Genomic DNA, 24,888 nt, shown 5'->3' with positions numbered 1-24,888 from the left:
TTTCTCCCCGTTCCCTTCCCCGTTCCCTCCCCTCTTCCCTCCCCCCTTCCCTCCCCTCTTCTCTTCCCTCCCCTCTTCCCTCCCCTCTTCCCGCTCCTCCCTCTGACAGTATCTTCTTTGAGTCTTGGTATGTATGTATGTATGTATGTATGTATGTATGTACTATGTGTACGTATGCGGGAGGCGGCGGCGGCGGCGGCGGTAGTTACACACACACACACACACAAACACACACACACACACAGAAATGAAGAACACTACTATGTAAATATGAAACCAAATATGTGGAATCTATCAGTCTTTACCTCATTTTCACACCTAATAAATAGTACACACTTGCTTATTCGATTCCTTTACACACACACACTCTCTCTCTCTCTCTCTCTCTCTCTCTCTCTCTCTCTCTCTCTCTCTCTCTCTCTCTCTCTCTCTCTCTCAAGTCTCGTAGCATCCCTCACTTGTCTGTCTCTCCTACCTGTCTCGCTTACCTGTCTTCCATTCTACCTCTCCGTCTCTCCTGGCCTTGATTTATCGTGTCCTGCTGCCATGACGGTGCGGCTACAGTAACGACGCAAACGATACATGCAGCGTAATGGGGCGCTGAGAAGGGAGGGAGAGAGTGACTGGCTTGCGCGATGCTGGCCGAAGGAGGGAGAGGAAAGGGGAGGCCGATGCAAGGAGGACGAGAAGTGGAGGAGGATCGAGAGTTGATTTGAGGAGGACGAAGACGAAGTGGATGAGGAGGAGGAGGAGGAGGAGGAGGAATAGGATAGAAGGCAAAAGTAAAGGAAGAGGATGAGAAGGTGACAGTTGAAGGAGAAAGGAATGAGCCACTAGTGATCGAGGATGAGGGGGAAGAGATGGGGTCGAGGAGGACGAAGAGGAGGTGGTGGAAGAAAAGGAGGGATGATAATGATTGAAGAGGAGGAGGAGGAGGGAAGATGATGGGAGGGAGAGAAGGAGGAGGAGGATGGGGGGTTGAGAAGGGAGGGTGATGATGATAGAAGGAGGAGGAGGAGGAGGAGGAGGAGGTAGTGGACTTTTGGTAATGGTACTTTGGCAGTGTATGGTAGTCCTTACCTCAATCTATAGGCGTCTGGTGTTGATAATATTCTCTCTCTCTCTCTCTCTCTCTCTCTCTCTCTCTCTCTCTCTCTCTCTCTCTCTCTCTCTCTCTCTGTGACATGAGCCCTCCCTCCCTCCCTCAACTCATAATCTTAATAATTGGGCTATTAAACGGAGTCGGTATCCTCTTTCAATTCTCTCTCTCTCTCTCTCTCTCTCTCTCTCTCTCTCTCTCTCTCTCTCTCTCTCTCTAAATGGGAAATAAATACGTCTTTCATTTCCTTCCGTTTGCTTTTCTATTCACATACTTCTTAATTAACTGATAAGGGGTAAATTTGCCATTCTCTCTCTCTCTCTCTCTCTCTCTCTCTCTCTCTCTCTCTCTCTCTCTCTCTCTCTCTCTCTCTCCGGAGCTAGGCTTGGTATTTAGTGCTTAATTGCTGATAATATTGAACCATCGAGCGTGTGTGTGTGTGTGTGTGTGTGTGTGTGTTTCATCCAGCCAATCAGCCACATTGGGCGACCACCGAGTTTTATGGATGAAGCACCAGGTTTCTCTCTCTCTCTCTCTCTCTCTCTCTCTCTCTCTCTCTCTCTCTCTCTCTCTCTCTCTCTCTTTGGGATAGGTGCTTAGCTAAGGTCGTGATGGATTGGAATTCGTTTATCTCGTCGCCCAGAGGCTCCCGCACGCCTCTTCCACATTTGTCCATCCTCCCCTTCTGCCTCCCCTTCCCCCTTCACCCCCACGTGCACCAAAGGTAGAAGGGAAGGGGGGCGGAGGAGAAAGGAAGAGGATAGATTAGGGGAAGGAAGGAAGGAAGGACGGGGTAGTAGTAGATCCCGTCCGTCAACTAACACGAAAAAAATGATTGGAAGGGATCAGGGAATAGAAGTATGTAGGTGGAGGATATGGAAAAGGATTCAAGATGTGTTATAAAGAAGAGATGGAGGCAGGGAAGGAGAAAGAGAAGGGAAGAAGGGGGTCGAGAAGGAGGGAAGGTGAGGGTAGGAGGAGGAGGAGGAAGAGGAGAGGTCGAGAAGGGATGGTGATGATGGTGGTGGTAATGGTGGTGGCAATGGTAAGTCTGGCAGTGTGTAAAGAGGGAGAGTAGGGAAGAAAGATAACTAGGAAAAAGGATTAGGGAATATATACGTTGATTGTTATGGGAAAGGATGCAAGAAGGAAAGTATTACAGAGGCATAGGTGGAGGACAGAAGGAGAGAAGGAAAGAAAGGAAGAGAACTGAAGAAGAAAGGCATAGATTAGTAATGCAAGGAATGTTATGTCAAGGTAAAGAAACGGGAAAGAAAAGGATAGAGGAAGATAAGTAGGAAGGATAGGTTAGAAAAAGGTACCGTAGATTTAGGTAAGAAAAAGGGTACATGAAACCCAGCAAAGAGAAGGGAAGAGAAAGAAGATGAGGTCAAAGGAAGGCAGGTTAAGGCAAGGAAGAGGAAAAGTGAAAAGAAGCAAAGAGAAGGGAAAAGAGAGAGCTTGAGGAATGGAAAGGAAGGGGAAGATTATAGAAGAAAGGAATGGAGAATTGGAGGAAAGCAAAGAGGAGAAATGATAGAAGGAGGTAATGAAGTCGAGGGGGAGGAGGAGTATGATGACAAAGAAGAGAAGGAAGTACCAAGGGAGTTTTAGATCCTGAGAGAAAAAGAAAAAAAAAAGCGAAGAAACCCAAAGAGGGGAAAGAGTTACAAGACAGTTGGAGACGAAAAAAAAAGACGAAGGTTGAGCAAGCAAGGAAAAAAATAGTGACGCAATAGGATAAAAGGAGGAAGATGGTGAAATGGGATTAGGGTACAAGGCAGCGTAAGTAAGGACATAAAAAACGCAGGATGTGGAAATAGGGGAGGAAATGGAAGAAGAAAAAGAGAAAAGAATGGAGAGGAAAGACGAGATGAGAGAAACATGAGAATGATGGAAAGTTTAGGGAGGATAGAGGAGGCACTGTTGAGAGAGAGAGAGAGAGAGAGAGAGAGAGAGAGAGAGAGAGAGAGAGAGAGAGAGAGTGTGTTAAACCTCCCCTCAAAGAAGATTAGGCTAGGTATGTTTTTTTTTTTGTCAGTTTCAATACCGAGACTTTTTCTTTCCTTTCCCTCCCCTCGTGATCTTCTCAGGGTTTAAAAGGCCCATAAATTTCCTCTCCTAAGCCTTTTTATTTCGTGTTTATTCCGTTTTATTGCATTTTCTACCTTTTACTCTTTTTCGTTTCTTTGATGTCTTTTTGCACCAGCTTGTATATTTATGTCCTGTAGTAGTAGTAGTAGTAGTAGTAGTAGTAGTAGTAGTAGTAGCAGTAGTAAGAGGAGGAGGAAGGAAGGAAGGAAGGAAGAAGAATCGATAAGAAGAGGAGGAAGTAAACGAAGTAAAACGTTTAAATAAAAATGAAGGGTCTTAGCAACCACGTTTTAGGAGGGACATGATCGTGAGCTGTGTGAGTGAGTGAGTGAGTGTGTGTGTGTGTGTGTCCCTTGCTTAATTGGGTGGTGCAATAAAAGGAGTGACAGTGGACAAAACGAACCAAAGTCAGAAGTAACGAGTGGGTGGAGGCGTTGTGGAGGTGGAGCGGCGACTGTGGTGGAGCGTTTATGGTCGAGAGAGAGAGAGAGAGAGAGAGAGAGAGAGAGAGAGAGAGAGAGAGAGAGGTTAATGATTTGGGTGCTTACGTAAAGGGAGTGGGAAAAAGAGGAGGAAGAGGACAAAAGATGAGAGAGAGCGGGGGGGGGGATATGATCTGAGTTGTAGGACGAGTTTACAAAGAAGGAAAGAGGAACGAATAAAGAAAGGAAGGAAGGACTTGAAGAAAATAAAAATGAAAGCAGAGATGAGTAGTTTATATAATACGACCAAAAGATATTTATGTACGTAAAATAAATAGGAAAAAGAGTAAAGAAAATAAACATGAATAAGTATGAATAACAATAAAATATACTAACAAAAAAAATCAAAATAATGCAAAAACGAAAATGAACGGGATTAATGAAGATGTACAACTACACACACACACACACACACACACACACACACACACACACACACACACACACACACCTTAGTAATCCGCCAGGCTCATATAGGGCGCGCCGGTGCATGCAAACCTGTGTGAGTCTAATGATCAGGAGGACTAACTTGGGCAGGTGAGCAGGCAGACAGGTAGGGAGGGAGAGATGAAGAGGGAAGGGGGTAGAGGGGAAGAGGAAGGAAAGGGGATAGAGAGGAAGAGGAAGGGAAGGGGGTAGAGAGGAAGAGGAAGGGAAGGGGGTAGAGAGGAAGAGAGGAAGGGAAGGGGATAGAGGGGAAGAGATGAAGGGAATAGGGTAGAGAGGTACAGAGGAAGGGAAGGGGGTAGAGAGGAAGAGATGAAGGGAATAGGGTAGAGAGGTACAGAGGGAGGGAAGGGGGTAGAGAGGAAGAGATGAAGGGAATAGGGTAGAGAGGTACAGAGGGAGGGAAGGGGGTAGAGAGGAAGAGAGGAAGGGAAGGGGGTAGAGAGGAAGGGAGGAAGAGAAGGGGGTAGAGAGGAAGAGAGGAAGGGAAGGGGATAGAGGGGAAATGAAGGGAATAGGGTAGAGAGGTACAGAGGAAGGGAAGGGGGTGGAGAGGAAGGGAGGGGAGTAGAGGGGAAGAGAGGAAGGGAAGGGAGTAGTGTTCTCAGCATCTCTCCATCCTCCTTTTTTCTTTCTCTATTACTTTTTTTTCTGCACCTTGTTCGTGTTGTTACTGTTCTTTTTCTTGTTCTTCCACTTCTCTTTCTTCACTCTTCTCCTCACTTCTCTCCTACTCCTCTTTTCCCTCCTCCTCCTCCTCATCATCATCATCATCATTGTGTGTGTGTGTGTGTGTGTGTGTGTGTGTGTGTTGATACATCGTTTAAAGCACCACCATCACCACCATCGCCACCATTACCATTAGTCCACCACCACCACCACTATCACCACCACCGCCACTACCACTAAAACCTTAATGGCACATGACGTAGACTTGAGTGAACTTAAATTAATCCTTGAAAGAAAAGAAAAAAAAAAGTCAATCACGGTAATCTTAATTCTCTCTCTCTCTCTCTCTCTCTCTCTCTCTCTCTCTCTCTCTCTCTCTCTCTCTCTCTCTCTGGCAGTGCACTTCACAAAATGTTGTTGATGTTGTCACAGTTTCCGGCCGCTGAAAATTGACTTCCCTTTGACGTTTCGGATCGATGTTGACTCCCAGTATTTTATTTATTTATTTATTTATATATTTATTAGCTGAGGGATTAATTGAGTCGTTAATACATCCAGTCATCCATTTCTTTTGTTTCCTGAGGCATATCTGGGTATAAGCTTCAAATCGGACACACACACACACACACACACACACACACACACACACAGCAAACCGGAGGAAAGAGAATGAATAGACGAAAGATGTGATGAAGGAAGGAAAAGGAAGTGAGCAATGCACGTTTTTCATCACCACCATCACCATCACCACCACTACCGCCAACCTCACCTACGCCACTCCTTGCAACCCCCACCACCCTTACCACCACCACCATCACCATCATCTGACATTTTTTTTATTTTGATTTCCGTGTGTATGTGTGTCCAATCGTATACCTTGTCATTATTATTAGTTATTATTATCGTTATTGTTATTTACATCATCATTACCTCCTTTTCTTTGTTCATTGTGTTCCTATTCTGCTGGAAGGGACAACCAAGGCCACGAGAAGAATAGACTCTCTCTCTCTCTCTCTCTCTCTCTCTCTCTCTCTCTCTCTCTCTCTCTCTCTCTCACACATACACACACACACACATACACATACACACACACACATACACACACACACACATACACACACACACACACACACACTTACACACACATACACTTACACACACACACACACACATACACATCATGCCGGCGTCCAGAGGTTGTAGTTGTGGTGGCCTGGAGGGGGTAGGAAGGGGTGACCTTGAGGCTGCAGGGTTACACACACACACACACACACACACACACACACACACACACACACACACACACACAAACGTATTCGGGATGGCAAGGAGTTACATATATTAAAGACAACAAGTTTAAGATGAATTGCAGTAACTTCATAATGAAAATAGAGGTTAATTATTACAGATTTTCTTAATGATACTTTTAAAGACACTCCCACCCACCTAAAAATGTCTGTATGTTTATTTGTTGGGATAATGCGAACTAATAACTAACAAAAACACTCGTAGGATTATAAGGACGATAATTTGCACTATAGTATTCAATGTGATCAAATAAAAAATATGTACAGTTTCTAACACAAGAAGAAAGAAATGTTGTAAACACCCTTCATGAAACTCCCGCAACACACACACACACACACACACACACACACACACACATACGGGCTGTTTCTCCTTAATAAATCTTCCCGTGGGGGGCGCCGGGAAAACCTCGTTAGGAGATGGACCGAACACCGCTTAACCTTGGTGGTATTTCGACGTAACCGTCCTTAACCCTCTCTCTCTCTCTCTCTCTCTCTCTCTCTCTCTCTCTCTCTCTCTCTCTCTTCGTGGGTGTAATTATCATGGTTACTCAAGTAGAGGCAAATGAAGATAGTGAGGAGGAGGATGAAGAGGAGGAGGAAGGGTAAGAAGGAAGGAGAAATCATTACCAACTATCCCTCCCCTCCCCCCTTCCCTTATGCATCCTCTAACCTTATAAAGGCTGGATGCTGTGAGAGAGGTGTAGGCGTGTATCAGTCTGGGTTTTGAAACTAAGTATATACGTGTATCATGTGATTTTTCCGTGTAGGTGGTGGTGTTTCACTTACACAGGATTCAATGTGCTATAGCGACGTAACGTGTGTATGTGTGTGTGTGTGTGTGTAATCAAAGCTACATCTAACATCAATAACAATGTAATCAACAAGAACAGCAATCACAAACATTTCGCACCACCCTCACCACCACCACCACCACAAACAACATGAACTAAAGCACCACCGCCTTGTAAAAGAGAACAATAACAACAAAAAGAATCACGCCATGTAATTCTGTAGCACCTGAGGCCTAACAACACCTGGTGGGATTCAAATAAGGTCAGAGGAGGAGGAGGAGGAGGAGGAGGTGGAGGGAACGGAAAGGAAGAGGCGGGGCGAAGCGGGGCGGGGCGGGGCAAGCTCTTTCCTTTCCCGAAGCTAAAAAACCCACACTCGGGTTGCCTCAAGGTCCCTGCTGTTCACCTACACTCTTTAGTCTTCGTGCTGTATGTACCTGTTGATGAAGGGCTCGGAAGTAGCCTACATGTGTGTGTGTGTGTGTGTGTGTGTGTGAGGTTGGTGGTACGCACGTTTTCTTTTCTATTTTGTGTGTGTTTGATACGTGTGGCAGTGTATTTTGTGGTTGCAGTGTTGGCATTGAACATTCTGATTGTAGGAGGAGGAGGAGGACGAGGACGAGGAGGAGGAAACGAACCTCTAAAAGGAAGTGGTCACGCCCCATACACACACACACACACACACACACACACACACACCTCATGTCAGTGCCCCGTGCCAGTGACAGTATATGCAAGAGATAACACTCATGATAATTTGCAATCCGTGATACACCGCCGGACTGGACACAAAACATAGTAAGGTTCGTCACGCAATGGACCTCACACCACACGGAAGCCTCGGCCACGCAGCATTACGCCACCATAGCTTACCCTTATATCGGCGCCTCGGTAAACGTCCCTTCCGAAGAGTCTTATAAGGCTTTCAAACGTATCCCTCATCCACGGGAAACTTTGAGCTACTTTGTAAACTGAGCTAATTAAATCTGTCCACTTTGTCGCGTCTTGTTTTCTTTGTGGAACTGAATAGTGCGGTTCACAATTGAAATCCAACTACGAACCACCTGTATACAAAACTTGCTTTCCACTGACCATAAATTACATAAATACACAAATATATAATTGCAAAATAAATAACGTAGAAAAAATAACCCCCCTCCGTAATAGGACTGTTTTGGCTCACCAGGAACATTATAACCGAGACTTTCTAATAAGTTTCCATTCCTTGAGAAAGCTAAAACACTCCCACTACCATCTGTTGGGACCGAAGGGAAACAGTGGCCCCCTTGCTGGTACGGACAGGACGAGGAGGAGGAGCAGCAGCAGTCAGTGTGCCGCGGGAGGTAATAATAACAGCTTGGAGGCTAATAAGTGTCTGCTGTAGGGGAGTCAGGCACAGGCAGGAAGTTATGGCAAGAGCCGCAGTGTTTCAGAATAGAGAAGCGTCACATACATAAGGATACGCAATTTCTGTAAAAAAAGTGGATTATGGCGAATGAAAATTGAAAAGGAATGGAGTAAGAGTAGATATCCGAATTGAAAGACTTAAGAAACTAATTAATAAAACAAGGTATGAAAGGGCATTTGAAATATACATAATAGTAGCAGTAGTAGGGATAGTAATCGTAGTAGTAGCAGCAGCAGTTGAAGTAGTAATAGCAAGTAGCAATATTAATAGTTATCGTTAGCAACAGCAGCAGCAGTAATAGTACCCAGCAATAGTAGTGAAAATCGATAGAAATAATTATTCAAACAGGAAGTCGAGTAAGAGAGAGAGAGAGAGAGAGAGAGACAAAGTCCCAGCAACATGAATCCCTCCCCCCTTAGTATAGCAGCCGTAGTATTGTAATAGTAATAGAAGTAATAGAAATGCTGACGGAAAGGAGAGAGAGAGTCCCAGCAACAATAATCGCTCCACCCTTAGTATAGCAGGAGTAGTTTTGTAATAGAAGTAGGAAAGATGGAAATAATGGCGAGTAGAGAGAGAGAGAGAGAGAGCCGGCACCACGCTTCCCGCCCGTTGCCAGAGTTGAAGTCTCGCGCCGCTGCAGGATGAGGGCGGGACTGGTCGGTTGATGGACTGACGCTCTTTTCACGCGCTCCCTTTTTTTGACGCACAAACGACAGTGGTGCCGCTGATGGCGTATTGTTGCCGAGAGAGAGAGAGAGAGAGAGAGAGAGAGAGAGAGGTGGGGGGGAAGGCAGGCGTTGATCTATCCACTCCATTCTACTCCCTTGCTTCCCTGTTGTATTTTACGAGTAAAGAGAAACAACCCTTCCTCCTCCTCCTCCTCCTCCCTGTCCGCGGTTGTATGTACCGTATATCCGTCTCCGAGTTTGAGTTTATCCATTATTATTATTATTATTGTCATTATTACTGTGATCCAAGGAAAGGGCATAAAGGGAAAATTAAAACTTGATATAGACCCAGTCTCCTCAATGAGCAGATATGGATATGAAAATTAAATTAAACGGGAATAGCAATAGGGGCACACAATTAATATATATTGTGAACTATAGCGTGAATGGCGTGTTGTCTGAAATTAAGCCGGTAATCTGCTGAGAAGAGGATGCTCATTATTATTAAAGATCTTAGAAAAAAAAAACAAGGTCAAAACACCACCCATTCGACGATGACAAAGCTTTCCCTGTCTTCCTCCTCCTCCTTGTCTTCCTCCTGACTCGCCTCCTCTTACTCCTTCCCCTTCCCTCCCTACATTTTTTCTCCTATTTATCATTCCCAACCCGTATCACCTTACACCCTGTGCTCATCTTAGTCCTGTTTTTTCTCTTTTTTTTTTCATCCTCGTCCCCCCTCTGGTTTCACTCTGATCCCTTCCCCTCTCCTGTCAGTCCCGCTAACCCCCCTTCCTTCTGCCTCCCGTCCTTTCAACGCCCTTCTTCTTCCATACCCCTTTCCTCGCCTGTTCCCCCTTCCTTGCGTTGACTGACAAACACCTCCCCCACCTTTTTTTTATATATATTCTTTATTCTTCCTTTGGTGAACTGAGCGAGGAGTTTTAAGTGGCATAGCAGAGGAGTACATACGAACTACTACACGAAGTAAATATAGTTTGTGTTGAATATGTTTATGTTGAGGTGTCAAGATATGATAATGAAATAGACAACAACCCTTCCTCGCGTGTTCAGTTTTGCAAGCGGGAGAATTTGAACGTGAAGTATAAGGATTTGGAGAGTAACTTTGAAGGTCTTAGATATGGTGCCTCGAAATTTTGTAACCGTAATGTTGAGAGAGTTTGAAGAGGAACAGTTAGGCACGAAAGGTGAGAAGTTCAGTTTTCAAGGGATGTATGTGTGCCTGTGTGCGTGTGTAGGTACATACGAGAACACGGAACTTGTTGCTTCATCTGCCCTGCAACAATATGGGGTCGTTTATAAGACACTTTCGCTCCTCACATCAGCTATTTCAAAAAGTCAAAGGGGGGTCAATCGGGTTCTAATGAGTGTTTTTTAGGTTCATGGTACAGACGAACGGTCAAACTACCACCAGGGTCATAAAACTACTACTGGAAATGCCCACAACTCCTACGAAAGCCTTGTCAAATATGTGTTCTTGGACGGCGAAATGTCTTATAAAACGACCCATGGTATCCCGGGAGTCTGTGATATAAGGCTCTGTATGTACTGTAGTAGCGAAGATTAGTTTCTACCAGCGGGAAAAAAAAAATGGAAACGGGTCTTCCTGTGTAGGGAATTCAAGGAGGCGGCAATAACATACTTAAACAAAATGAGCCGAGCAGCGTGCAGCCTGTAGCCATCCCCGCCGCAGACAACTTCCCCCGCGGCCCTACTCAGCAGTTTTCACGCTGCACTTGGCACACCGACCGTCTCGCCGCTGGTGTTTGCCGTCCGCCGCGAGAGTGTGCCCACTGATTACAGGGAACACAGGAGGCAACACAGGGAACTCCTAATGAACCTTATGTAAATGTTCCTCCGCTCACCTCAGTCCAGCTGTATCACACTTGGAGGAGGGGCAAAGAAGGGAGGGACGGGGGGTATGTACGGGGTGGTGGTTGCGTAAGGGGTCACGAGGGGTGCTGGGGAGGATAAGATTTAGGAGAGACGCAAGTGAATGATGCTGGTTAGAAATTCGGTGTCGGTAAAAAAAAACGGAAATAAATATCGCAACCAAGAGTTTGTGGTTTGTTCTTGATAATTTCGAGTGTCCTGAAACGTGACTCTGCCTTGGCGGCGTCGCGGGGCTGCGGCAGGAACGAGACGCGGCTACAAAAATAAACATGTCAAGGCTTCTGGTGGAGCGGATTGGCGTCTAGTTGGAAGGGGAAGAGGCGGGCGGCGTCAAGGTCCACCCATGGCAGATGTGGGTGGGTTGGGTCGGCATTGCTAGGCATAGCGCGCCGTGTTGGGGTAAATGGCGGGCCGTGAATGGCGCCCCAGGCTTGAACACCTTGACTTGCGAGGCTCCGCTGCCGCCCGCTTGTTGTCCTTGGGATCCTTCACATCTTCGCCTGTTGTGGAGCCTTGCGCAACCGCAGAGACAAGCCCACCTCTCAGCAACCGCGTGACGTCAAGGTGGCGGCACTCAACATTCCGGCAGGACGCGGACTGATGCCATTACCACCGCCACGCCACCACCGCTGCCACGACTGGGTCAAGTGGACGCCGCGCCCCGTCGCGTTTAGCCGACCCACGCATATCATTCCCCGAGGGCGCGTCTCTCCCCAGCTGTGCCAACGCCTTAACCGCGACCACTAAAGGGACGTTGTTCTGAGACTGGGATCCCCCAAACACACACACACACACATACACACACACTAAGTTTTGTAGGGGTCCATGCAGCTTCGTGTGAGTGGGCGTGGCTGGGCTGGCAGGATGGCTCGCTGGCTTTCCTCGCTCTCATTCATATGCCCGTAATGTCAGCACGAGACCCCCGCGTGCTGGGACCATTACCGGGATAGGCCTAAGCTGTTCGTCGCCATGAGAACCGCTGGTGAAACTCTCCAATCGATGGTGGACGGCATTAGTCTACTTCCGCCTCCACAACAACAGCAGGCGGGGGCTCTACAAATACGCCGCGTTCAGTTCCTGTGACTCTTAGTTTTTGAATGTGTTGGTCGGTCGGTATTGCCCTGAGGTTACGCGTTAGTTGCTGGCTGATAATTCCCTAACGCGCAACTCTTGACTCATGCGCTCGCTCCTCTGTGTATGTGTGTGTGTGTGTGTTGCGTAAGAAAGACCCTTTTCAGTTTTTCCCCCTTTTCAACCCCTCCTCTCCCCCCTAACAACATACGTCCTGTGTCGGGGCGTAGCGACTCTGCATCAACTTCTTTGTGCGTTCGGTGTTGGGTTCGATGTTAATAGATACATACGATTGAATTGAAGTGCAGAGAGAGAGAGAGAGAGAGAGAGAGAGAGAGAGAGAGAGAGAGATTGCAGCTGGTGGTGGTGGTGGCCGTGGTCGTATGGGAAGGAAGGAAGGGTAGAGTAGAACGGCAGGCGGGCGAAGCGAGGGTGAGGAGGTCCACCCGAGCAGTGTTGCCAGACGTGGTGTTAACCTTACCGACACCACGGCACGACCACCATCACAACCACCACCACCGCCCCAAACCATTACCTTCAGCTCCTCCAACACCATTCTTTCGCTGTACTTTTACTCAGCACCTACCACCCTTCCTACACACACACACACATCTGGTTATCGCTGTATGTGAAGAGACAACATGTGTGTTTTTGCGCGTGTCGTAGTGATGATAATAGTGATAACAACAGGTAGATGGAGACCGATTAGAGACCTTAGAACACACACACACACATACACACACTAGCTGATATGCAAGAGTCGAGACTTCATGCTATGCTCCTTGGATTATGTGGTATGTTTCTGTTTTTCTTTTCCTTTTTTATTTACTTTTTTTTCCGTCCGTTGGTGTGGGTGGCTGAGCAGTGACCCGTGGCCGAAAACGAGGGAAAAGAAAGCGATGTACGTTGTTTCTTTATCGTATCAAGACATCGGTAGTATCGTAGTAGGCTAGTTATTGTAGTAGAAGTAGTAGTGTTGGGTTGGAGATGACAATGAAGGAGAAGTATTCATATAAGGAGTACAATAACATTAGCTAGGTAGAAAGAGAAGGCAGGCGTTATTATTATTACTACTACTATTATTATCATTAGTATTGTTCTTGATATTTATTGCATGGACGACAGGATTAACAGTAAGGACAATAGCCACCACTAACACTACAACATCAGCATTAGTAACACCATCACCACCACAACAACAATAACAACAGCAACAAGAACAAAAGAAAGACAGACAGACCGTGATGGTATAGGCTAATGTATACAGCCAGACACACTCATACACGTCACCTTGTTATTAGTTGTCATCATTATTCAAAAGCAATTTTATCTCATCGTCGTGTAGTAAAGAGCTGCCGAGGATCTCTCTCTCTCTCTCTCTCTCTCTCTCTCTCTCTCTCTCTCTCTCTCTCTCTCTCTCTCTCTCTCTCTCTCTCCCTGCCGCCGGTTGTCGCCCTCCACACCCAGCTACTTATCTACCTGTTGCGCTTTCACCTGTAACTCCTCTCTCTCTCTCTCTCTCTCTCTCTCTCTCTCTCTCTCTCTCTCCGTGTGTGTGTGTGTGTGTGTGTGTGTGTGTGTGTGTGTGTGTGTGTGTGTGTGTGCGCGCGCCTCATTTTAGCACCGCAGATTATATATTTATTGAAGAAGTTAAATAAATCAACGTTTGACATAATTCTCTCTCTCTCTCTCTCTCTCTCTCTCTCTCTCTCTCTCTCTCTCTCTCGATCACTATATATGGGGATAGGATGCCTGAAGGTCGGCTGGGAGACGCGAGAAGCATGATCTAGTAGCACACCCAACGATCACTGAAGGAAAGGAGGAAAAGAAATAGAAGAAAAGACATATATAGTAACTTACCTTTTTACGAATAGCAGTCACGTGTAGCATCAACTGAAAACGAAAGGGAAGTGTAAGGAGAATGTTTTAGCAGTTGTGGTATTGGAGAAGGATCTTAACACTTGGGGTTTTGTTGTAGTTAATGCCAGGTTTTGCGAATGTGTCGTTAGCGAGAGACCAAGCGTGTGAAAATTGTAACGAACAGCACGAATGAAGTGAATGGAGAATGTATTTGCAGTTGTTGAGGTATTACGGAAAGGTCTGAACGTATGTGAGTATGTAAAGGGGGTGCACGTTTGTGGGTCCTGCTGTAGATAATTGGCAGGTTTTGTAAATGTGTCGTAGGCAAGAAAAAGAGCGTGTGAAAATGAAAGAAGACACCAAGGAAGTGAAAGTGAAGAGTCATGAGGTTGAAGTAATCGATTGATGTGTGTGTGTGTGTGTGTGTGTGTGTGTGTGTGTGTGTGTGTGTGTGTGTGTGTGTCAAAACAAAGGCAAAGATGACGAAGACGAAGATTAAGAAGGATAAAAATGAAATGGAAAACACACACAATAAAAAACCCACCAAGGAAATCAACAAAGAGAAGAAGATTAATGCCAAAGAAAGTGACACAACAGGAAGGCAGAGTGAGAGTAATCGTCACTTCCGTCCTCAGTAAACCTCCTACCCCCTCCTGCCCCTCCTTTACCTTCACTGCCGCCGTCACCTCAAGTCATCGTCCCGCCCGAGAGAGAGAGAGAGAGAGAGAGAGAGAGAGAGAGAGATAATTGCCCTGTGTGTGTGTGTGTGTGTGTGTGTGTGTGTGTGTGTGTGTGTGTGTGTGTGTGTGTGTGATGGATGGGTGGAGACACTTACTAGGAGGAAAAGTGGAGGAAGAGGGAAAAGAAAGAAGGAAAGGAAAGGGAGGGAGGAAGAAGCCGATTATTATAGGTAAAGTAGAAGGAAGAGGAGGAAGGGAATAAGGAGGGGAAGAGACCGAAGGAGAGGGAGGGAGGGTAGGTAATGGAGAGGTGGAGGAGGGAGGGTAGGAGAGGAAGGGAGGAGCGAAGGTGCAGGTAAATGAACTCTGGTAGATTCAACACCACCACTACCACCATAACCTCCACCACCATCACTAAAACCTCCACTTCTACCACCATACCCTCCACCAGCATCACTAAAACCTCCACCTCTACCACCATAACCTCCACTTCTACCACCATAACCTCCACCACCATCACTATAACCTTCACCACTACCACCATAACCTCCACCATCACTAAAACCTCCACCTCTACCACCATAACCTCCACCACTACCCCTATAACGTCACCCATTACCATCACCTCCACTTCCACCCCATTACTACCATCATACGTCCACCAAATTCATCACCATCATCACCACTACCACCATCCTCTCCACCATAACCTCCTTCCACCGCCATAACCTTTCCACCACCACCTTCACATCCTCACCACTATTACCACCACCACTATTGCCTCTACCCCTCCGCCATCACCATCATCACTATCACTTTTTCTGATGCCCAAAAAGGAGGAGGAGGAGGAGGAGGAGGAGCCAACTTCACTGAATTCCTTCCTATTTTCCTCCTCGTTTTTTCTCCTCTTCACATTTTTGTTACTCTTCCTCGCTTTTTTTCCTCCATCCCTCACTTTCCTTTCCCGTCTTCTGTCTTCCTCCCTTCTCCCTTCCTCTCTTCCTTCCTCCCTTTCTCTTCCTTCCTCTCTTCCTTTCTCATCTCCCTTCCTCTCTTCTCCCTCCCTTTCTTCTCTTCCTTTCTCTCATCCCTTGTTCCTCCCTCTCATCTCTTCCATCCTTTCTTCTCTCTTCCTCCCTATCTCGTTCACTCTGCATTCCTCCCTCGTTCACTCCCTCTCTCACTCACTCTTGATGGTGACACTGAGGAGGCAGAAACGTCAGGTTGGAGGGAGTCCAGATTTCTTCAACTTGCCGGTGACTGAAAAATAAGATAAAAAAATAGGAAGTCACATGTTTACCTTATCTTTGTACTATACTTATATTTAGGTAAGATTTTATTATTTGCCGGGTTTCAAGACCAGTCGGAAAATTTACATCATAGGTTGGATTTTGCAAACAACTATACGTGTGATTTTTTTTTTTTTTTATTTATTATTTTTTTTTAGTTATACCAAGAGAACACGTGCCTCTTTTTTTCGTGTGTGTGTGTGTGTGTGTGTGTGTGTGTGTGTGTGTGTGTGTGTGTGTGTGTGTGTGTGTCAGCCTCCACATCAGGTAAAGCTTTTGATAAGTGTTATCTCTGATGCCCTTAATTGTTTCTTGCTGCGGACACACACACACAAACACAGATTGTCGATGGGATGCTGCTTATCTTTGTGTGTGTGTGTGTGTGAGAGAGAGAGAGAGAGAGAGAGAGAGAGAGAGAGAGAGAGAGAGAGAGAGAGCAGACAAAAATGCCGTTGATTCGCTTCAGGAACCTGACTTTTGGAGAACCTGTTGCTTGTACGAAGTCTTCAAATAAGGCGAACTCACTTTTTTTTTTCTTTGCAGTTTTCTTTGTGAGTCGTGATCTCCGAAGCATTTAGAAGCGTGTAGAGGAAAGTTTTCTATTTCGCTCAATTAGACAGCTTTGAAATAATAGTATAGCCAAGACAAATGAAAAAAAAAGCTCATACTTGTTTTTTATACTCGTTAGATGTATTGATGTGTGTGTGTGTGTGTGTGTGTGTGTGTGTGTGTGTGTGTGTGTGTGTGTGTGTGTGTGTAACGATCGAAAATATATGTACACATACCAAAAGATAAGCTGCATACGAGCGTCGTATGTATAAAAATACGTCGATACTTTACGACTTGGAGTAAAAGGTGCATATGTTAAATTATTACTCTGGGCACCTGTGGCTTTACTCTCTCTCTCTCTCTCTCTCTCTCTCTCTCTCTCTCTCTCTCTCTCTCTCTCTCTCTCTCTCTCTCTCGTGTTATGAAATATATGGACATCTCACGAACCATCACATTTCAGCTGTCCGTTGATGTGGCATGTGCCCCCCCCCCCCCCTCTCTCTCTCTCTCTCTCTCTCTCCTCCACCTCCTCTTCCTCCACTTATGTATGTCTGTCTTGTGTCAACAAATTGTGACAGCAGCCATCTTCTCCCCACCCCCACCTCTTCCCTCGCGCGCACACACACACACACACACACACACACGGGAACATACTTATATCTTTTCTACTTCTACTTATACTTCCACTAATATACTTAAACTTTCACTACTACTAATTCTTTTTTTCTTTCTCTACTACTACTACTACTACTACTACTACTTCTACAACTACCACCACCACCAATACTACTACACGCTACCAGCACACACACACACACACACACACACACACACACACACCATCAAAGAGGTGCCTGAGGATAGCTGGACAATATTATAACATTATACGCCTCGGCTCGATACTGTGCCCTGAGCGAGTGTTGCTAGGAGAGAGAGAGGGAGAGGGAGGGAAGGGAAAGGAAAGGGGGGGTAAGGGGGATAGAGAGGGAGGGATGGGGAAGGGGATTGGAGGGAACGTCGAACACCACAACAATTGATCTGAATGGGTCAATAGCCAACCTTTACGATGGTCTGTAGGTAGGTAGGTAGAAGCATATCCATCTACCTATGTTTCTTCTCCTTATAGTCCTGTTTTACTTGATTGGATCTTGTCATCTGTAGTTCTGTTGTGGTTCTTGATTCTTTACAATTTCTTCTCATTTCTGACCCTCCTTCCTTTTTCTTTCCTAATTCTTCTTATTTTTCTCTATTTTTGTCGTCGATCTATAGTCTTTGCACTTTCTCATCATCTCTGGCTCCGGTTCCTCCTCCTTTTTATTTATTTTCTGCCGTCTGTGTATATTCTCAAAATTTTCATTGCTTGCCTGGATCTTCTTTTATTTCTACCTCTTTGTTTTTTCGTCTGTTCTTTCCATTATCGAAATTTTGTTGATTATGCTTACCTTTCCTTTTCTTTTATTTTCTCATTTTCCTTTTATGGTTTATCCTTCTAGTTTTCATTGCTTTCCTTCTTTTATCTCTAATTCTCTCATGCTTATTCTTTGCATTGCTTCCTCTTCTATGTTTCGTTATTGTCTCCATATCCTCCTCGTCTCTTACCCTGCTTTCTTATCCTCGTTTTCTCTTCTAATCTTTCTTCATCTAATCCTTCCTTTCTTTTTATTGTATTCCATTTTTCCTTCTACCATGTTTCTTTATTCACAGCACATTCTACAATTATTATCTCATGTTCTTTTCCATTTCTTCTTCTCTTCCTTCCTGTGTCCATAGCTCTTTGAATTCCCCACTTTTCTTCACCGTTTTCAATCTCTACCTCTGTCCTCTTTCTCTTTTATTCTCCTCTTCTTGACCACGCTTCCCTTCCCTTGTTCTCCCTTCTCTTCCTTCCCCCTCACTGTCATTTTCTATACCTTCTTTCCCTCCTTAATTTCCTTCCTTTTCTTCCTCTTCCCGCTTCCTGCCATTCATTTCAAGCCTAACATCCTTACCTTCTTCACCTTTTGTTAACTTGGAGCAGGAGGAGGAGGAGAGAGGTCAACTAATATCTGTCTTCGGAAAGATAATCATATCTCCTCTTAAGATGATGCTGTATTTATATAAACCGGGGAGTCTCTCTCTCTCTCTCTCTCTCTCTCTCTCTCTCTCTCTCTCTCTCTCTCTCTCTCTCATTTTAAACTCATTAAGCTGATAACATTCACAAAAAAAATGAGGAATTGATAAAACAACGAAATATAGCTTAAAATATATTACGTAAGCTAAGGAGAGAGAGAGAGAGAGAGAGAGACGTAAAAACCGTCCCTTCCTTCTTTCCCTCGCTCTCAATCTATTAATAAAGAAACACCCGAATCGATACACGTCCTTTACCTGTCCCGGCGTAACGATGTGTGCTACCAGAGTGATGTGTGCGTGACTACCTCTCGAGTGGCCACGTGTAGCTCTCTCTCTCTCTCTCTCTCTCTCTCTCTCTCTCTCTCTCTCTCTCTCTCTCTCTCTCTCTCAAGTATCGAACTGTGTGTGTGTGTGTGTGTGTGTGTGTGTGTGTGTGTGTGTACCCGATCTGGCCCCACCTATTTTTGTCATGAAATATTTTTATGCACTACTCTCTCCCTTTCTTCCATACCTCTCTCTCTCTCTCTCTCTCTCTCTCTCTCTCTCTCTCTCTCTCTCTCGTAGTAGTAGTAGTAGTAGTAGTAGTAGTAGATACGACCAAGTAATAATAGTAGTTGTTATTGTTGTTTATGTAGCAGCAGCTGTAATAGTAGTAGTAGTAGTAGCTGATGCAGTGCTGGCAAAAAAGTTATGTTTATTTAGACGAAGTGCCGCTTATTTTTATCTTTTTTTTTTTTTTTTTTTTTTTTTTTTTAAGAGCGGTGAATGGGTCTTGTCTTTACAACTGTGACGCGGTTGTCTTTGAAGGGCGCGGGACGGAATGACTCCTCCTCGCTGTTTTTCCTCTTTCCTTTTCTTCTTATTCTTTCGTGACATCTGTGGCGTTGACGATTCTCCTGAAGTGAATGTTTCTTGTCGTCGAAAGGAGGTTAGAAAAAAAAAAAGGTCCAGACAAACGGCAGAAAAACAAGCGAACAAAAATAGTTGTGTGTGTGTGTGTGTGTGTGTGTGTGTGTGTGTGAGAGAGAGAGAGAGAGAGAGAGAGAGAGAGAGAGGTAACATGTAGGGCAAACTGGCTGATCATACTGTACCCTACTTTACATACATGAGGTAAAATTAACTTAACATGGGCGTGGTTAGGATTCTCTCTCTCTCTCTCTCTCTCTCTCTCTCTCTCTCTCTCTCTCTCTCTCTCTCTCTCTCTCTCTCTCAAAAAATTAAGTTTCCCATCGCGATATACTGCTGGTGGTTTTTACTGTCAAATTTCCTTTTGCTAATATTTTCATTTCCGTTTGCGTGTGTGTTTGTGTGTGTGTGTGTGTGAGAGAGAGAGAGAGAGAGAGAGAGAGAGAGAGAGATTTATACCACATTCATTTTCCGTGCGTCTTGTAACAGATCCTCTTGCCACACTTTCCCACTAGATAAACCTATTTACGAGAGTCGGGAAATAGGCGAGAGTAGGGCGTGCCGCTGAGGCCAGGGAAGGAACCGTCCGTGGGGTTGTATGGTCTTGTCACGCGCTCATACCATACACGTATCTGTCGCGTATGATACCAGTAGATAAGTAGTAGCAGTGGTGGTGGTGGTGGTCTTTTTTTTTGTATGGTTGTTTGTTACAGCTAATGTGTTATGGATTTCAATAATGCCATGAGGTAGTAGAAGTAGTGGTAGTAGTAGTAGTAGTAGTAGTAGTAGTAATGGTAATAGTAGTAGTAGTAACGTCTTGACATTCTCTCTCTCTCTCTCTCTCTCTCTCTCTCTCTCTCTCTCTCTCTCTCTCTCTCTCTCTCTCTCTAAACATGTTACCTCTTTACTAGTCTATCCATTTCTAAGATATCGCATCCATCAATCCTCCCTCCTTCCTTCTGTTGACTAGGAACTTTTCAGCCTCACCACAACACAGCCGACACATATTTTTAAACATTTCGACGCCCAAGCTCACATATTTGACAAGACTTTCGTAGGAGTTTTGGGCATTTCCAGGGGTAGTTTTATAACTCTTCCGGTAGTCTGACCCTTCTTCGGTACCGTGAACCTCAGGAAACACACATTACAACCCGATTGACCTCCTTTTCGACCTTTATAATTGTTGATGTGAAGGGAAGAAGCGTCTGAAAATACCGACCTCACTCCCTTCCACGCATGACGGGAAGAAGTGTGTTATGACAGACACAGCTTCACGTCCGTCTGTCTATAGCTGTGCCCGTTCCTCCCTCCATCGCCTGACCTACATCTCTCTCTCTCTCTCTCTCTCTCTCTCTCTCTCTAAACATGTTACCTCTTTACTAGTTTATCCATTTCTAAGATATCGCATCCATCAATCCTCCCTCTTTCCTTCCTTCCACCCTTCCTTTCTTTCTTTCTCCCTCCCTCCTCATCAGTCACAACATTGCAGTTCGATTATCAAAGAGCATAAGCAACAGGCAAAGAGGGTGAAGGGGTGAGCCTGTAAGTATAGCCTTCAAACCTCCCTTCCCGCGTGTTGCCAGGGGGATGATCATGGTCGGGGGAGTGGGAAGGAAAGAGATGGGGAGAGAAAAGAAGGTCGAGAGGGAGGCAGGGAGGGAAGAGGGAAGAGGAGGAAGGGGTGGAGTTGGGTTATGCAACAGACCCTTCAGAAATATGGGCGCGGCCTTAATTATTTAGTATTTTCTTGTGATTTATCTTCCTCAGGGACGTTGTAAATGGGGGAGGGGGGAAGGGGGGGGCGTGGCACTGTTTTTCTTGTAGTGATTGTGGTAGTGGTGGTAGTAGCAGCAGTAGTTGTATATTTAAGGCGCAACAAAACAAAAATAAGAAGAAGAAATAATTATCTACCATCTACCTTATTTGTTCGTTTTCTTTCCACTTTCCGTTTTTCTTTCCTACTCCATCTTACTATTACTGCTACTACTACTACTACTAGTAATAATAAAGAGACGAAAGAAATGGAGAATGGAGAATGAGCGACGAACTGGCATCTTTTTCATCCTTCCTTCACCACAAAACAAAGCCTCCCTCCCTCCTTCCTTTCTTTCCTCCCTTTCTTCCTCCTCCCTCCTCAATATCCTGCTTTCCTCTGCCTCCCTCCATTCTTACTCCATGTCTTCGAGTCCTTCCTCTTTCTTCCTGCTTTCTTGCTTTCGTTCCTGCTCCCTCCTGTTCATCTTTCTCCTTTCTCTCCTCCCACCCTCATCCTCCCTTCTCAACTTTCTTCTTTTCCTCTTGCTCCTTCCTTTACCTCCCTCCGTCATGTCTTTTCTCCCTTCTCCCTCCTTTCCTATTATATACTCCCCTCTTTCCTCCCTTCTCCCTCCTTCCTTTCTCGTCCCTTTTCTCCATCCTTCCTCCCTTCTTTCTCCCCTTCCTCTTCCTTCTGCCTTACTCTCTCCCTTCCTCCCCCTCCTTCCTTTAATTCCCCCTCTACTATAACACACGCACCCAAGAAAGAGAATAGCCATAAAAATAATACTAATAACAAGTCAAACAGGGATAAGGACGCAATGACGGTTATCCAGATGACGTATGGCGAAAGAATTATAGAAGGCAGGACGGCGTTGTATATATTAGCTTACAGAGAGACGACAAATCTACTTTTCTTTTTCTTCCATCCCATCCTCGTCTCCCTCTTTACCCTTTCTTTCATTGCACTTCTTCCTTCTCTTCTTTTACCCTTCTCTCATTCTTGCTCTCATTCCTCCATCAGATTTCTTTCCATCTTTATTTAGTTTACTGTTCTTGTTTATTTGATTTCTTTGGACCCCGACACATGATATGGACATCAGAGTAACGCTTTGAGTCAGTAGAAATAAACAGAGGCGTTGTAACTTTTTGTATGGGATATTTTTCACTTATTTCACTCTCCTCTACGCGCTATTAAGTCCTCTTTTTTTTCCTCCCCTCCTCTTTCCACTTTTCCATCCCATCTTCGTCTCTCTTCCTCTTTATCTCCTTTCCTCTCCCTCATTCCTTCCTCCATTCCACCCTCTCTTCTCCTTTCCCTATTCCACTCTTCCCTCGCTCTTTTTCCTCCTTCACATCCTATTCTCCCTCTTTCTTTCCTTCATTCCACACACCTTACTTCCCTTCTTTTCCTCCCCCACTCTTAATTATCCTTCTTCCTTGGCATCCCTTTCTTCTCCCCCATCTCCTATTTTCTCCTCCACCATTCTTTCATTTATTTTCATGTCTCGCTTCTTTCCTCTACCCCAACCTCGTCTCTTTTCTTTTATCCTCTCCCTGTTAAGAAAATAAAGAGAAAAGAGAAGGAAGTGTGAGGGATAAGGGAACAGGAAGGAAGGTGAGAGAAGACAAAGAAAGAATGGGAAGATGTCACGGGGAAGGGGCGGGAGCTGTTATTTGGCGCCAGAGGAAATCCGTTACAGAAAAGGGAGGAAGAAGGGAAGGAGAAAAAAGATGAGAAACTAGGAGGAGGAAGGAAGAAGAAGAATAAAACAAATAAAAGGAAAGAAGAAAATGAAAAGCAGGAAGAAGGAGGAAGGAAAGGAAGAGAGGAGGAAGAGAGGACAGGAAGAAGAAAACGAAGAGAAGGATGAAAGAAAAAGAAAAGAAAAAGGAGGGAGGAGTGGAAAGAGGAGGAGGAAGAAGGAAAGAAGAAGAGACGAGGAAGGAAAGAAAAGAAAAAAGGAGGAAGAAGACATAGAGAACAGGAAGAAAAAGAAGTGGAAGAAGGAAATAAGAGAAGAGAAAGAAAAGGGAAAGGGAGGAAGGGAATAAACGAAGAGGAAGAGGGAAAGGAGGAAGGGAAGAAAAGAAGGAAGAGAAAGGAGAACGAGCGGTAGAAGTGGGAAAGAAATAATAATAAGAGGAGGAGGAAGAAAGAGGACGGAAAGAAGGAACTAAGAAAAAAAAAAAAGTTAAGGAGGAGAGGGACTTACCATCTGGAGGAACGGCCGTTGGAGATGAAGAGGAAGAAGAGGATTTGAGAAAGGGGAGAAAAAAGGCGGGAAGATGACTCATAATCTAGGCTTAAATTCATATCATTATTTATTCTTAATTTAATATCGTTCATCAACTGACTCTGCAAACTGTCATTATAATTTCTGTTTCTAATTCTTGGCGCACTAAAAGCAGTACGTTATAATGGTTCTTTTGTCATTCTTTCATCTTTTTCTTTACTGTCTCATTAATCATTACTACTTATCAATCCTACTACTACTCTATCTTTTTCTTTATTTGCTTTATTAATTTCCTCAGATTGAAATATAACTAGTTTTTCTATTTCTTCGTTTTTTTCTCCTCCTTCCTCATCTATTTCTCCTTTTCCTACTTTACTATCTCATTCACCATAAATACATATCATTAACCCACTACATACTCTACATTCCTTTACTTCCCTTCACAGCACCGAGACTAATGTTCGTTTTTTCCCCCTCAGATTGGCGCCATCATGACCAGCCTAACGCTCGCCGTCATGCTCGTTTTCCTACTGTTCGTGGACTCGAGCGTCGACCTGGCCAGCAGCATACACGAGGTGCACCGCAACAGCTTAAAGGACGATGACTACGCGGACGTCGGTGACCAGCCCAAGCAAATCTTCGATCTTGTCAAGGAACACCTCTCTTATGGTTAGTTTGAGGGAGAGACCTTAGTGTGTGTTTGTGAGAGAGAGAGAGAGAGAGATTCTTCATCCTGGGTCCGAAGAATTGGTTTAGGTTGTCATTCAATTTTCATGTATTTCCATTTGTTCTTACTGAAAATTAACCGCTATTATCTCTCTCTCTCTCTCTCTCTCTCTCTCTCTCTCTCTCTGCATATCTTCTTCCTTGCTTTCTTTCACTTTTTTTCAGCTTTCCTTTCTTCCAATTCCCTTTTTATTGCCCTATGCATCTCAATGTCACGGAGATGAGCACCAAGACCACGCGTAGCTATACCATATGCCTCCATCTTTACCTTATACCCCATTTCTTGCTCTCCTCACCCCCTCCCTCACCTACACATCCATACCACCCCCAGCTCCTTCAAGCACACCACCCTCCCCGTAGGTTCCATGCCCGTCTTACATTCTCGTTCCTCCGTGGATGGTTGGTTCGCGCTGGGATACTAAATTTAAGTGACCGTGCCTTCTCTTTCTCCCCCCACAGTGAAGATCGCTTTCTGCATCGTGCTGACGCTGGGTCTTCTGAGTGTGATAACGTCTTCGATGCTGATCCATGGCGTGAGGCGGGTAAGTACAACACACAAATACGTAAATGAAAAATATGTAAATAAAATAAAAGAAAGAAAAGAGTAAAAATTAAGAAAAATAAATAAATGTTGAAAAAATAGATGAATGAATATATACATGTTGAAATACAAGGATTACGTACTTTATATACCAAATTTTAATGATTATGATTTCAGTTGTTCTCCCTTTTATCTGCTGCTGTCTCACTTTTCTACGACATACACATTTTGATATCAGCCAAGAGGTCGAGAAGTGATTATTTTCCTATCACCACATCTAGTT

General features: G+C 44.8%; 1 protein-coding gene across 1 annotated transcript in view; it reads left to right on the top strand.

Annotated features, from left to right (window-relative positions):
- LOC126981281 (uncharacterized) overlaps nucleotides 1-24,888 on the top strand; it is a 35,301-nt gene that overhangs the window by 7,319 nt on the left and 3,094 nt on the right. The window contains exons 3-4 of the mRNA XM_050832182.1: nucleotides 23,818-24,007; nucleotides 24,524-24,606. Of these exons, the coding sequence (XP_050688139.1) occupies nucleotides 23,818-24,007; nucleotides 24,524-24,606 (273 nt within the window). The remainder of the gene's footprint in view (nucleotides 1-23,817; nucleotides 24,008-24,523; nucleotides 24,607-24,888) is intronic.

Source organism: Eriocheir sinensis, chromosome 47, assembly GCF_024679095.1.
Source record: "Eriocheir sinensis breed Jianghai 21 chromosome 47, ASM2467909v1, whole genome shotgun sequence".
NCBI lineage: Eukaryota > Metazoa > Arthropoda > Malacostraca > Decapoda > Varunidae > Eriocheir > Eriocheir sinensis.
This window is presented reverse-complemented; position numbering and strand designations above follow the sequence as displayed.